The 15,852-nt window shown below is 41.1% G+C and overlaps 2 protein-coding genes across 2 annotated transcripts; one reads left to right on the top strand and one right to left on the bottom strand. All coding sequences in view use genetic code 11, as the record gives it.

Annotated features, from left to right (window-relative positions):
• Window positions 1-1,136: 1,136 nt before the first annotated feature.
• On the top strand, window positions 1,137-8,333 carry EGR_01368 (putative palmitoyltransferase ZDHHC5; the record flags this gene model as incomplete). The annotated part of the gene is made up of 7 exons (XM_024490617.1): window positions 1,137-1,216; window positions 1,848-2,166; window positions 2,208-2,407; window positions 3,481-3,793; window positions 4,370-4,744; window positions 6,857-7,142; window positions 8,158-8,333. 7 exons carry the CDS (start codon window positions 1,137-1,139, stop codon window positions 8,331-8,333), a joined length of 1,749 nt encoding a protein of 582 aa, XP_024354941.1.
• Window positions 8,334-11,641: 3,308 nt separating this feature from the next.
• Window positions 11,642-12,793, bottom strand: EGR_01367 (Synaptophysin; the record flags this gene model as incomplete). The annotated part of the gene is made up of 5 exons (XM_024490616.1): window positions 11,642-11,779; window positions 12,173-12,352; window positions 12,384-12,570; window positions 12,605-12,720; window positions 12,755-12,793. 5 exons carry the CDS (start codon window positions 12,791-12,793, stop codon window positions 11,642-11,644), a joined length of 660 nt encoding a protein of 219 aa, XP_024354940.1.
• Between the last annotated feature and the right edge of the window lie 3,059 nt (window positions 12,794-15,852).

The raw sequence follows: 15,852 nt of genomic DNA, 5'->3' as shown, positions 1-15,852 counted from the left end.
ATTTTTAGGGCAAAATGCGCAACTTATGACAAAAAAACTGATAAGATGAAAAGAATTTTAAGATGGAATATTGATAAATAGACACAAAATGAAAAAATTAAGTTTCTCGCAATAAAAACTGCAAAACACCATGAACAAAAAACTTTGACAAGTGTGGCACATTATTAAACTACCTCTAATAAAAAAATGGCAAATTCATAGCTTGACCGCTATGTTGTGGGGCTCCAAGACTACCATAAGGACTACAGTAAACACTGTACATGGGCAGAATATAAGTACATAGCATAAGGAGGGGCCTGAGACTACTGGCACTGGCTAGAAGACAGTTCATTTAGCAAAGTTGCAAAGGCCTAACCATAAAGTGGCCCTTTACCGAGACTGAGATATCTAAAAGCCAGTGTATTGCAATGAATGCTTAATATAGATGTCTAGTCTGCCTTTTAACCATAGCTGAAATAAATATAGTCCTCCCTAATTTAGTTTCATTAATAGCTTTTCTACTTTTTAGAACACACAAAAGAAATTATAACTCTTTGCCATCACCATCCTATTACTTATTTTTGAGTTAATGTTTGTAAATGGTATCGAATGGAGTCTATAAAGCACTTTGTGCCGAATCTGTCTCAAGTATTTATTTAAACGTGGCCTCCTAAGAATCCTTTAAATTCACAGGAAGTTGTGGTAGAAGTGAAAAAATATGCTGATAACGTACGAAGGTTTTTGGGAGGATAAAGCCGTCTCTCCGGTCCCATGCCGCTAAGCGGAAGTACAGTCTGCAGAGTTTTAAGTATCTGCTTGCACAAACACTGAATTGGTCAAGTCTTCGAAGTACTACGGGGATAAAGGTATATCTTGTTGGTGGGAGTGGAGATGTCGATGGAGGCACTTATTTTACGAATCTCCCATCCCATAATTTGAGGACTGTGGTAAACCATTTAGCGCTCATGAGATATAAAAAGACTCTTTGGTGCATTTTCCTAACTTTTTTCTTACTACATTGGTTTTAGGCTTCGTAACTGTACTTATCTTAGTAACACCGCCTTTTTTGAAATCCTGTGGTGCTGTGTAGTTTCTTCACGTGTGGGATGTTGTACGGCGACATCTCTGATGAAATTTTGAAACATCGTTAAACCAGAATGAAATTTGTAGATTTGCTGCCAGCATTCGCCTCCTGGGGCTTACTATTTGTTCTGAATACGATTTATTTCACTTTCATGTAAGTCATTTGTGAAATTTGGAACCCCACTATGTTTACGACTTGGTTGATTTCATTTTAAATCCCTGTAGTTTAGTAAATTTTTGCTACTTGCCTCGGTCTGTCCACGATTCCACATTCTCTATCTCAATCACAATTTCTGTCAGGTGTTAGCTCTTGATCTGCGCAATTGTCGATTTTGTTCCTTCGAACACATTACTTTCGCCTTATTTTTTTCTCTGATTTTGTTCACTACACAATGGTTGAATCTTATCTGTAATAGTATGTTATCTTAAACTACACATTTTCTTTTTCGTATCTTCGAGTACTTTCATCTCTGCATGACTACTCTTTATCTCCCCTGAACTGGATTACGGGATATGATTGAATTTTTTGCATTTCATCCTTTTCAGAACCAAATTTCACCCCTACACGTTTATTTGTCCAGTTTTTCCAAATCCAGTAATCCACATGAATGCCGTTTGTTGCCATTGATAATTGAAATATTTTGGCATCAAGTTAAAGCCTCCTTTCTAAGTACTAACGGGCTTTACAGACGTCGGATTTTCCTATCTTTTTATGCTTCCTGTTCCTAACCGATTGTTAAGGTTTCAATGTGCCAATCTTCCATTCTTTGTTCATCTGTTCACAGATGCCTCGAATTTTCCCAGAATACATCATGGGCAATTTTCGTTATTCATATGATTTTTGCATTGTTTGTTGTCAGCGTTTTCGCTAGGACTACCTTCATGGATCCAGGCTACTTTCCCGTTGGTCGGTTTTCGTTTTTAATCTTTTACCCCAATTCAGCTTTAGACACAGAAGCTCACTACTATGATGAAATAGATGCCCCATCATCTCATGAATACGAGGTGCGAGAGTGCGCGGTGATCACGAAATGGTGCAGTACTTGCCGGTTCTATCGTCTCCCAAGATCGACACACTGCTCCACTTGCAACAAATGTGTCGAGGTTGGTGTGCGTCTTGCCGCCTTAGACATTCCTTTTTCTAGAACTTCGACCACCATTGCCCATGGGTCAATAATTGCATAGGCAGGCGAAACTATCGATACTTTTTCACATTCCTCATTACTGTCTCATTGCATATGATGGCTGTTTTTCTGGTCTCTTTGATTTATCTTATGCATTCCTCGCGGCCAATGAAGCACTACACAAACATTATAGCGTATCCTTTTGAAAAAATACCAAACCGGTCAGAACTATTATTTCGTGTGTATAATTTAAAATTTTGAGAACAGGCTTGGTTAGGTCTTTTTATCTGCTTTTCTGCACAGTCTTTAAATTTGGCACAAGCTCGTTAACTTCTTAAGTGTATGTCAATTTATTTTTCCAGATTACTTTCTTTTCATATTGAAACTGTTTCATCGCCTCGCTTGCAAATGATTTCTATGGGCTCTTCCAATTCTGTGTTTCTTTGACACGTTTCATCAGTATTGTTCTCATGACCTTGATCGGAATGATCTTTTTGCCGGTCTTCAGTCTCACCATGTTTCACGTCGGCATACTTTCGAAGGGTTTAACTACCAATGAACACGTAAGCTGCATTGTTTTTAGTCCTGTCTGAAAAAGGGAGATTTCTTACTAGTTGAATAATTTTTTAGGTGACAAAAAAGTTTCCATCGAAATCAAACCCTTATTTTGTTGGCTGCTCAAATCACTGGCTTCAATTGTGCTGTAGCTCCGAGTACCCATCGTGAGTAGGCCCATGTTTTTCTCAGGTCATATAATCCCTACATCGTGTTTTGTTTGTCATTTCTTTAGTTGTTATTAGAGGTTTCATAACACCACTTAAGTGAGCGAGGCCTAAGGCTTCAAATCGTGAACTCCAGAACATCAATAAGAATTTCAGTGCGTAGTTTTCTTAAGTTAACTATTACTCTACATTGGAAATCTGATTCTCTGCGAAATATGAGTTTTTATTGATTTTATGCTGTTTAAAATGTCCTCAGTCTTTTCTATATTTCATGTGTTCTTTGTTGCGTAATTAAAGAAACGCTATAACTGGAGTGTGCTTCCATTTACATTACCTTAGCATGCATGGTGTTTTCGTACATTTTTGAATACCTGTTTAAAGTACAAATTTACAAGAGCACTTCACTTGGACAGCTAATCTGTAGCTACCTCTTGTTAAACTGGTCTCTCAATTTTTCGCAACCTTATCTGTAGTCTATTCCTGCCCCATACCAATCACATTAACTAATATATGACATGGATCAGGTAGTGCAAAACTCTTTTAGTGCTAAGTTAATCTTTGACCTCTTTCAGTCATATTGACACCGGCTCAGTGAAAGAGATGATTAAACTAAAGGAGATGAAGCGAAAAATGTACAGGCGTTGGGAAATCAATAAGAGAAATGATGTGGCCTTGGAAGCTAGGGATCAGATCCACTTGACCTCCGTGAATGGTAGTCGATTTTTGCGGAATGTGCCGACCGGTGCCAGTGGGCGGCCCCTGCTTGGACCCACTGGTGATGACCAGGCTGAGACTATTCCGGGAAATAAATTTTTGTCTCAAACTATGGATAACAGACCGGTCACTGTGGAGCCTCTCCTTTACCCGATCACTAAGGGAACCAAGGTTAAGTCCTGTCTTTAAGATAATTGGTGAATACTGTTCCAATTATGCATTTATCGATCCCTCCAATACAACATTTTAGTAGTAAATAAGGTGCACCTTGGATATTGCATGTTTAAAGATATCAATGATTTATTGCATTTCCTTTTTATTCCCACTCATCAGCTGTCGCATTGCTTATTTGTCATAAAGAACCCCAGATAAAACTTCCCAATTTCTTTTCCCCAAAGTGTCTTTGACCCTGTTTAATTTTAGTCAAAGCGTGTAAAATGCGTTATCATGCAATAAATAGTTTATTTGGACTTCGATGACTTCTGAAATGGTACCAATATGTTAACTTGTTTTTTTAGGAATTACATGCTTGTTAAAACTCCTTTTCCGAAGAACCATTTCAGGGGTTTACTATCCTTTTCGTGACCGTAGGTGACCTTTTTCCTTTCTCGAATATGAACTGCCACATGTTCCTGAATCGGCTTAGCAGATATTCTCCAAAGATATTAACTGTTTTAGTTTAGTCAACCGTCAAGACATACTTCTCACAACTTATTTTTATTCCCCTTCCGTAATTGCCTTCTACAGTCGAACAACAGTCCTTCCTTGCGTGCGCAAGGTGGTGACTCTCGAGCACTGAGCCCGTCAAAATGGAGCAACAAGGATGCAGCGTCTCTGGGCACGTTAAACCGTCTCGCTACCCCCGGGAGGATCGTTGGTGATGACTTGAGCGTTGGCACACTGACTGCTAGTCCCGCTGCCTCTGCTATAAGGGGTGTTGCGATGGCTCACTCTGTCAGAGAAACGGCGCAGGCGCATGGTGGTGGCATCGAGGCGACAGGAACCGAGGTCAGTAGTATGCTCAGTGGTGCCAGCGCCGGCACCATCACCTCACCCTTTGCAGCCCATGAAACTCAAATAGCACCAGCAGAGTTTAGTTCATATCGCTTTCGCTTCCCTTCAGTACTCGAAGCACACACTTCCTGTGAATGTAACTTCTGCCAGGATATCAGTCTTCGATCTCTTGGTTGTTTGGCCACTTTTCGATATGCCAATTTTGCGTTTTATCTTTCTTCGCGTATTTTTACGGCGAATTTCCACTTTTTTCTCTACACCACCCTGAAATCTATACATCACTTGCAGTCGTAAATAATGCCTTCATTCGTGCAGACGTAGGTTAGTGCGATTTTTTTTCATTTGAAGTATATTAGTAGATGTTCCATTTTTAATTAAGGCAATCGAGGCATTATCACAGGGAAGCCGATAAACGTATGCCACTTTTGGGGGAGTCCTTGAAGGATATATCCAGTTGATGTATCACCATGTTTTTGCGCGGTACGCTTCGCCCGCCCGACTATGATTCTCCTGACTAATGCAGGAAAACTCATATCTATAATGCAGTGTCGCTTTGAATGCGAATTGCATGACACACTGTTTTGGCTTTGGTTAAACAGTCAGCACCCCTAAGTTATTCGCCAGTTGTATTACAAACTACTTTCGGAAAGGAATTACACTCAATAAAACTATTGAACCCTGACCTGCTATTGTTATCACTAACTCGATGTATGCGGGAAGCCATATTTTACGGGTTATACAGCCCACTTTTTGCGTTTCACTAACTTCATGCGAGGTTGTTTTCGGAACCGCGAACATTAAGCATAATTTCAGGGGGCGATAGTATCTTCCATTCTTGATTAAACTGGTTTGGCGTGTGTATCCAGTTGTCCGAGTTAAGTATAACTTGCAGGAGTAAACCTATTGTACGCTGACGGTAGCAATGCGAATGTGTATAATCCATCAATTCTTCTCTCATTTTCAATTTTGCTTATTTCTAATCGGGTTGCAGACATTTTTCTTGAGGAAGCAGGGTCACGTGAAATACGATATAATTGTCTACAATTTGTTCGCGTAGTGGAGCCTTAGTGGATCCTACATATACGCATTGTGTTCTGGTGAGAAGCAAGTGGTGTGCAGCCATGATTGCTTTTCCTTGCACTGTCTTTTTTATTAAATATTGCCAAATAGAGCTGGGTTCTTCCCAAGCGTTTAAATTTGATGCTTTTTGTGGCCAAGACGTGAACCGGATTTGGCACTCTGGCATTTTTAAATTGCATGGTTTAGGCACACAATCTGTCTTTGGTTTTTTACGCAAACTCTTGAGATGATAAGTATGCTACGCGCCTACATTTTTGTACAACTTTCTATGTACTAACATCTTTTTGTACACGGCGGCGATGGTAGCATTCAGGTGGATAACTTTGCAGAGATTTTCAATCATTACAAAGACATTGTTTATATCAAATCATTATTTTTCTCCTTTACTAGATAAAGGTGATGATTTTGCAGATTGCATGCCATCCAAATAAAACAACCGCCTCGCACCAAAAATACAAAAACATTTCGTGTTCTGTGCCTGCCTCAATGAAGCTTATTGAATGTGACTAATCCAGTGGATCATGTATCACTTCACTGACTGGAAATCTCTTTACCTGAACGTGTGCACATCGTATTGTTATGCATCCACCGTAGCTGGCTGCGCATATTCTTTCACCATGCCAAATGCATGCACTTGTGTGTACTCTCGCTTTTATAGCACGCAGTTACTTTTCCTCTTCACTTAACTTGAACTTTGTGATGTAGTGTAGTGCTTTCGCTACACACGTCATTTCTTACGGTCAGATTTGGGCGTTGTATGTTGTAATCTGCAATTGTGGTTAGTATTTAAATAGTTAAATTTTTCATGGTACTTTCAGACTTTTTTATGCTCTAACGCTCGTACTTTTATATACCTTTCCGCGTTTTTAACAAATATGGCAGGCATTCTTCTCACCTAATTTCTTGTCTATTTGTTGTTGCGATTACATTTCCGAAATTGTCTAATGAGGCAAATAATACTTTACAACTGGCCTTGTGTTTATGATGTGACAAAGGAATACACTCAGCTTTAAACTTGTCCGAACTTCAGAACTAGGTTCATTATTATGATTTGTAAAGGTGCCGATCCCAATTGTGGAATCGATTGCATTTGATAGTCTCACTTTTACAACCACTGGCATGCTGTCATTCAATATTTAGTTGAGGTCTCATTGCAACCTCTACGAGAACGGCGGTGCGGATGTCTCCAATTCCGTTGCAAAAGCCATAAGTTGCGGCAGAAGCGAAGGCAGGAACGTGGACTCGGCATGCTACCAGAATGGTATTGGTGGGGGCAGCGGTCGTGGTGGCGCCTACATGTCCTTATCGCGCACTGGAGGGATCGAAAATGCAGTTTTTCCATCGACTGCCCTTGTGCAGCCACCTTTCAGCTCGCGACACTTCGTGCCCGGCGTCCCCCTCCGGCCTAATTGCGCCTGCTCACACGGTAGTAATTACTTTTTCGGTTGTCAGCTTCTGCTTTCACGTATATTTTTGCACTTCGTACCATGGAAGGTTAATGAAGAGTGTGCTATTCGGGTGGTTGTGAACATGCCGCTATAATTTGTCTGTTTATTATTTCGCCAAACATAATCGCTTGTATTAGTTTGCTTTGGTTTCCACTAACGACGCGGAGTTTTGGTTTTAACACAGTAACCCTCGCTACTGGTATCAGTCTGTATGAGATAACGCCTGTTCTACTAATATTTTAATGGATTTTAATTGCAGATGCCTGCATGTATACTTTATGGCTATAACGGGATTACGCCCTCTGACTTCCCCCCCCCCCACTGGAAGAGTGGTTTTGTATAAGTGGACGACGATGGCGGTATTCCTGAAATTGGTTGATTCAAGAACCTACACTTTTCTGGACAAAGAAGTCAATTTCTCAAGAAGTATAGCGAACATTAAATGGACGCACCTTAACAGTGTTGCAGTTCACTGATTGGTTTTAAATGCTGTTACTATTTCCCTTAAGTAGCACCGTTGCCTTGGGAGAACAACACTAAAGCCCCTCGTCACCGATATTGATGTGCGTTTAGCATCTGCAACTTACAATATCGAACCCCTTTCAACATTCATACAAGCGATTAAACATCGGTTTCAAGCTATCTTTCCTAGTTAAATATTGCTCCCAGTCCACTGTTTTCGTATGAGCAGTTCCGGCTGAACATTACTGCTTTTAGTCCTACTGAGACAATATCGAAATAAACGTGAAAAATAAGTTCGGCCAAATATCTAGTCTCTTCAGCAATGCGTAGGTAAAGCCAAATACTCGCAACAAAAGTAGGGCTTCCACTTTGTGCTTGCAAGTGGGAATCTGGACGTCTGTTCTTCGCTCGGTATCCTCTTGACCCAGGACGACAGCTTTTGTGCCATTGTTAATGTAAAACCTACTGTCTCGTGCCAGTCATGCTTGCTCTGAGTGCCATGTCAAGTTGTGTGCTGCCCTGCTGTCCTAGACAATGAAGCCACTTCCCCACTGGACGCCGTCTGTGACGAGGATCGGCGCTTCTCGGCTTTCTTCGCGCCTCGAGCTGTCGCACCCTGCGCTTCCATCGAGTCTCTTGGCTCTTACTCTACCCCCTCAGCCTCCTCTCTTGGCCTCAACGGACGCGACAAATCCAACCCCTACTGAGATCCCCTTCATCGTGTGTGTAAATATTGACCTGCGTGTGTGTCAGAGCCCGTGTATATGCGCGTCAAATATTCCCTCCGTACTCTCCCGCACTTCTCCTTAACACCATTCTTCATTGCTTTTCCCTCATCAACACGGTTTGCCAGTGCGCAACTTAAATAGAGTTTATTCACTCTTCTACACCACTCTCTATCCGATCACAGTGAGCATTGACATCGTGCATTCGAAGTTTCGCGTCCCAAACCACCGTCAAAACCTTTCACCGATGCTAAATTTATTTTGAACGTAAGGCTCATCTTTGTAATATGCATTATCTCGAGACCCAAAAATAGTAGTTTACTTCGTAAACCGCTTTCACAACGGGACCTGAATTTCGCCAATACATAATTATCAGAACAGAAACTAGTAAGTTTACTAAATTGTGGCTATAGATAGCTCCCATATTTCCCCCGCGGTGTGGTAGTCTCATGTGTCATTTAGCTCAATCATTGTATGTTGAACTGGCATAACTCACGAAAATCGGGGCATGTTGTGCTAGTGGCTACTCAAGAAGGCGGAAGACTAGCAAAATACACTTGCTGGGAAAAGCTATTGTATAAATCGCAAAGCTAATCATACAAATACGGAGATCAGATTCATTTGGCCTTCGGTAGATGAGTTGACAGTGTGGTGGGTATGCGCAAGTGGATTTATTTAGCTCGGCCATAGCTCCAAGGAAAGTAAGTTCGTTTAAGCAGAATGTTATGATTCAAAGACTTGTTCTGGTAGCTTAACTACGATGACAACAGTGCGCACGCTTTTGCACATGAAGCTAGTTGCTTGAGATGGAGGGCGGTTGCAAATTGCCATCTCATACTACAATAATGCGCCGTGGAATCACTGAACGTAAGACCAACGCACAAAGAGGCTGCCGTTTACTGCCGCATGGGGATCAACTTTTGGAAAGCTGATTCTGGAAAGTCAGTCTCCCGATTTGAAGGTCATTAAGTATAAATGGAGTAGATTGAACTGATTTCAACCTCAATGTACTTGGCGTGTTAAAAACATGCATGAACAGCAGATTTGTCGGTGCTCTATCAATGGTCAAAGTGACGCTACATTTCGAAAGCGATAGTTACTGATTTTTGCATACTATAATGCAAGGAAGATAATTACCCTAACGACTATATGCAACGAATGCAAAAGGGCGTGACCAGTACGATGATGCCTGAGACGGCGACAGGTAAGGAACGGCCTCAGAATACCCCAAAGGTGGTAAAGCCTATGTATTTCAATTGAATCTACTTTCTTATGCGGCACCCATCAGAGCTCAATAAAACCAATTTTTATTTTGTGTACCGCTGAAGGCGCGCAGCCAACCCACCACCGCCTAAGCTTCGAAGCTAACATGAAAGGCGGAGTACTACGCAAATAACTTCAACCGATTAACTTGACTTTCGATTGGGCTTGCAAACTGACAGAGTGCTCCCTGGAATCCGCCACACGCTGCATACTTCATGTAATGACCCAACGTCTGAATTTTACATCTTGGCTTTAGGCATAAATAATCTTGAATGGGATTAACAAATAGCAGGCAAATAATGCTAGGTGATAATTCATTAGGTATCTTCGTTACAATAAATGTAACGACCCTGATCTACACAACAGCCATAATTCACGGCCACACCGCCCATGAAATATGGCACACTGCACTGGTTTGGATCTTGATTTTTTACATAAGCCGCCCCGATGCACTTATTTACCGCAATTTCTTGAAAATACAACTTCCCCTGAGTGTTCGAAAGCCGGTAAATAACTAATTTTTTTCTTCATAGTACAACTTTTACCTGAGTTATGAACCTATAGATTAATAATTTCAGAGGTATATGAAAGCGTATTATGCGCAACCTGTACCACAGCATACAACCACTAAGCATATTCTTTTACGTGGTACTTTTCTTTCACCCCTTCAGGTAGTTAAAATATCGCATACAATACACACACATTAAGGGCCACTAAACAAAAAAAAAAACTAACGGATTTCGTGAGTCAGCAGCTTGGGTGCTGGGTAAATTGGGAAAGCAGTTACCCACCCACGTACGTAGACAATAGGGTTTGTTAGCACCCCAAGAAAACATCTGTTATGTGCTCCATGGGACAGCACTATCTTATTGTGTACGAGGTCTAAACAAGTGACTGAAACGAATAATTACTAACAGACTATATCCGAGAATCAACTATCAGTAACGTTTTTTGGGCGGAAAATCGTTAAATGCTTGAAATTCCATTTACTTGTCGAATTGCAGGTCCCGTCAACATGCGTAGGAATGACCCTTGACCAACAAATTCATCCGAAAATTGCCCAGACAATTGGGAATCACCCGTATTATATGTCATTTTGAGTAGATTGCTAGTTCTATGGACATAATTCGGTGGGGGAGAATTCGAAACAACACCCAACTTCACTAACACAGAGCAAAACCATAAAGCCGCTCAGCTATGTTGTTACCCGTGGTCAAGATGATTGTCTAACTACTTCCTAGTGGGATTAAAGGATTTAAGTCTTCAAATATTGCAACGCGGATGACTTACCTACCCACCTGAGCGACCGAGATGGCAAACGATCTCGTCATTATCTTAAAACACCTGTGCAAATGTTCCTACGAACGCGCGGACAACAACTTTAGCTTTTGTATCCGATCGCCGCACTTAAGCCCGTTTTGCACAGATTTATCCGTTACGCTGCGGCAAAATTACCATCTTTGAGCAAAGCAGCAGCTCCACCAACCACTTAAACCGCCAAAAGTCACGAGACGTTGCAATGAGTGAGTATGACGCAATCTGATGCTTGAGATCTCGGCTCGTAAAAATCCAAATACGGTAGACAGATTACTTGACGCCCGTAATGGGAATGTCTTACACGCTATCAGTAAAATTCAAACTATTCAATAGTGAACGAAAGATTACTAGAAGGCGGACTAAAAACCGAAGGTCCTATCATAATTGCCTTTGGCGTAAGCACTGTCTGTAGAAATGATAACACTGATTCAAATGAGCATCCACGGAGGTGAAATGCTGGACTGTGTTCCTAACTCCAACCCTAAAGACTAAGGGGACAAAGAAATTAAATCGCATCTGAGCTCTTATATACAATTTTGCATAAATATCGCACTTTTGAAAGGATATAATTTAACCGTACCTCATAAGCACTAGAAAAACCACAACTGCAAAACGGCCATGTGCGTAAATAAGGAAAAGGAGTATAACGAATCCACGAGACAGGAAAAATCTGGTCAAATCAAGGAATGTATGTGCTGCCCAGCATTCGCCTACAGAGGAGCGCCGTCAACTTCGGGTAAGACGGGATCATGTCGCAAAGGATCGCTCTCACGGCGAAACCAGGGGGTCTCCTTCCACAGGAACCAAAGTGACGCGGCCCAGAGTGCAACATTGGAGAAACCAAATACCTTAATATAGAGGCCGGAGCTCATTAAGAGAGTGGGAAGATAAATATTCGTTCTATTAGTAAAGTGTACTTGGACTAATTGATTCGTGTTGAGTTTCACAAAAAAAAGGCTTTTACTTTGAACAACGATAGAGACAATATTAGTAAATGTCAAAGTTATCTATGAGACGAATAGAGCTAATGCATGCACAAGTCAATTGGAGTACAACCAAATAATAGCTGCTTTGAAAAATGTCTTTGGCTGCACACCTTAAAAATGAGCGTAAAAGATGGGACTAAACATTCTGCATAAAAATCCGTGCTTCAAGACCAATAATATTGTAAAATCTGCAGACTTTACTTGAGCTAACGTGAGCACTTTATATGCAGTCAAATCTAATGTCTTAAGACATACCAAGGATATGCTTAATCCGGCATATCCTTGTGGAGCTTCTATTTCGCAATCTTTGTGTTGGCATAGCTCCCTTTTGATAACTCCCTCAGACGTGTAACGCTTTAGCTGGTCAACGTTCCTCGCCCAAATTGTGGAAGCAATGAACCACAAGAGAACGATAAAAGTGCTCAATCCGAAGTCCTACAGGGTAAAATGGCAGAAGCAGGCCTACCACTTTTCTAAAAAACACATTCGACTCGTATTTGTCAACGAAGACAGTGTATAGGACTAGAGCTCCAACACAATATAGAGCTGTTATAACTCCGACAAATACAAAAAACTGCGCGCCAGATGAGAAGTCCCCATAGAGCGGGAAATCAAGTGGACGAATGGAATCGGGTATTTTCAGAGAAGACAGTCTAGGTATAAATAAGCGTCGCAATATAAACTCACGCAAATGGGTAAGGGAACGTCAAAACTACCGCTGAAGAATTACAAGGGTGCCCAATACATATCTGTATGTGTCCATAGAAGCTGATTGTAGATGCAAATGCAAAAATGGCGAAAAGCTATACCATGAATACATCAAAATATATGTCAAACCAGCTGCAGAATTCTCACAAACCCTCGAGGTTCCTTCATAACGTCATATCCAGTAGACTAAACTGAATCATTATGATTAGTTGGGAATACCGATCGAGGCTGATCCATGGAAAATGAAAACGAAAGACCCCTCTTACAGTGAGAAATCAGGTTTCTAGTGTGAAACGCAAAGGCAATGACATCTATAGTAGACCAATGAAAAGCGAGCTCTGGGACTCTTCATGGAGGATTAGGAAGGGAAAGTACTTACATAAATCCCTTTATTAGCTCTGATTTCAATTTAAATATATATACATGCAAGCTAGATCACGAAATCTTTCATACTATCATAAGGAATTCGCTACACCAGTTAGAATCAAGCTTGCCATTAAGTACAATTTTTGTATTTAGTGACTTTGTTGTGTTGTCGATCCTTCCCAGACAGAGCTGTCAATTTGCTGTGTGAGTCATCAATTGTAGCTCATTTTACTTACCTTTATTACAGAGTGCGTAATTTATCACCTATGTATCATCATGCATTCTTCGAGTTACGAAATAGTGTTTAACTTCCTGTTATAACCTAATAACACCAAGTGAGCGTATTATGCGAGGTTTGCGTTCTTAGTGCTGCTGCGGGTATTAAGTCCCTTACTGTTAGCGTCCGCACTTTTTTAAAAATTGCAATGCAATGAATTCCTAACCACTAAGTATTTTTAAACCCATGTATTTCAAAAATGTTTCGGAACTGTGTAGACTGGTGCCTATCTAACTGTAAGACACTGGTAAATCAATATGATCTGATTTCTCGCACTATTTACGGTAATATATCCCGCCAAAATAGCTACATTTAAACTCAAATACATTTGCCGTCTCTGATGGTGGTGGAAATGCTCTCCTGTCTTGTTAGTATTTTGGTGTGGCTTTTTCATAGCATGACGCAAAGATTATTCTAAGCATTCTCCAAATCGAGCAAAGACCTGTAACCAAAACTGAACTTGTCTACAGACATCGCACAGACGCATGCCCTTTGTTTGAAAAGCTCAGTATATATTTTGGCAGCTATTTGCTCCGAAAATTCCCCACTGCTAATTATTGAGATTCACATTAGTGAGAACAGTTTGGTGACCAACTCTAACCCCTTCTCTAGATCATCCCTTTTCCTTAAGTCATTGACTCACACAGGAGAAAATTGCATTGGAAAGGTAGCGGCGTAACTCGCAGTAACCTCAATATTATAGGTCGCCTAACTACAAGTTTATAAAAGTTGGTAATGACTTTGTTTAAAATGGGAATGAGATGTGGTGCTGGGTGGTTCACTGAAATTAGGTACGGGTTGGTGCACTTACAAACTCACTCTAAAAACTAGATAGATGGGACTACCCTTAACAAGAATTTGCATGATGTGTATTGGATCTTGACTTTGAGAGTTTCATACCTAATTATTGTTGTTTTTTGTCCGGGAACCAAAACGTTATGCATAAATCCGAAAAATGGTGTTTCAAATGGTAGCAATTCTTGTGTCATGGTTGCTTTTTGCAACTTTGGGCCAGAAGAAAGTCTCTATTTTTAAGCTATAACCCATACCTTGCTTGTGTGATGAGTGAGAGTGGTTCTTTCCTACTTTCTTTACTAGCAAGTGGGGGCACATATATGCTATTGTTATTGAAGACGGACTACAATATAGAGAAACAGTCTGCGTGTCAGAGAGTTCCCACCGTTTTCAGTCCTCTGAGTGGAAAATAGACAGGGTGGCCGGTCGGCAGGCTATACCGATCGCCCTTTGCACAAGCAGAGGGATAATAAATCAAGCGCTAAGTGTTTGTTCTCTCCCACGGACCTCTGTTGCTCCCTCTTTGAATTTTTGGCGTTCGCTAGAGGCGTTACAGGCGACAAAGTGCTGTTCACCGCCTGGGACCGGCTGGTACGCCAATTTGCGTCGTACTGTTCGTAAAGCCCCTCACCTGGAGTAAGTATAACTCCGACCTAAAAAACGATTTTGCGTCCAATCTGATGGTAACATTGGCAAACCCTGTTGGAGCAGGGGGTGCCAAATTGTGTAGATCATTTTGAAGGCAAACTTTTTTCCGATCATCTTGACGTTATACCAATCAGTTATTGTTAAGGATTGCGGGAAAAAGTCAGATTCAGTACAGATACAACTGTATTTTCATTTGTATTATCAAACAGACTACGGCCCACGATACGTAAGAGGTACATTAATAATGCAGTGGCACGTTCGCTACTTCTGTATTGAAGTAGGGTTGACAACAGTCAAGTTTGAGTGCGTGATGACTGCTATGCCGAAACGTCTGTTAAATCCTGAGCTGCCTACATTCACTACAGCAGTCGAGAATGCAAAACGGGCTTGTTCTTTGGCTTTGCTTGTTTTGTTTTAGCAAAAAAACTCTTCGTTCATTCAGAATGTTTACAATACACTTTGCTTATGTTGCGTTGAGCAGAAATGGAAAAATACTTAACGACAATTTGCAATCAAGCTCCCTCATATTGGCTCTACTCAAGAAGGGTAAGTAAATGGCGAAGATTTTCAAAAAACGCTTCCAGGTCTTTATTTGTAAATTATCATTATTTTTACTTTTTGCGGCAATCCATTATAAGTGCTATAAGTTGCATTCATTGTTAAAAAATGGCTTGTTTAGAAGTTCTTACCCGGTGGCATTAGGTGGAATGAAAAACATCGATAGCACGTTTTCCTCACACGGTTATAAATTAGCACTTATTATTTGTTTGGTGGACCGGATGTTGGCGCGGGGAATGAACGGGTGAGAAACGTGAATTTGTGAGCGCACGAACTGGTGTGGTTCATAATTTGTTAGTATTTTTCCTTGCCACAACTTTTCTCGCTCTTTTTTTGCTTTGGCCACTCACTGAGGTAGTAGTGGTCATTCTGGGACTCTTTTGAAACTTGTGACACCGCTGCCGCCAGCACGAACAGTTGTTCTGCTGCTGGCCTCTCGCCCTCCCTCTCCCTCACCGTGAGATCTGATCACAGCTGTTAGCGGTTGCTCGTCTGTGCCAGCGATAGTGCATTTGTGAGGCTTAAATTTGCCCCAAACACATACACACACACACACACACACACGGGTCAATATGCACATACA

Source organism: Echinococcus granulosus (genome assembly GCF_000524195.1).
Source record: "Echinococcus granulosus chromosome Unknown EG_S00005, whole genome shotgun sequence".
Classification (NCBI taxonomy): Eukaryota; Metazoa; Platyhelminthes; class Cestoda; order Cyclophyllidea; family Taeniidae; genus Echinococcus; species Echinococcus granulosus.
This window is presented reverse-complemented; position numbering and strand designations above follow the sequence as displayed.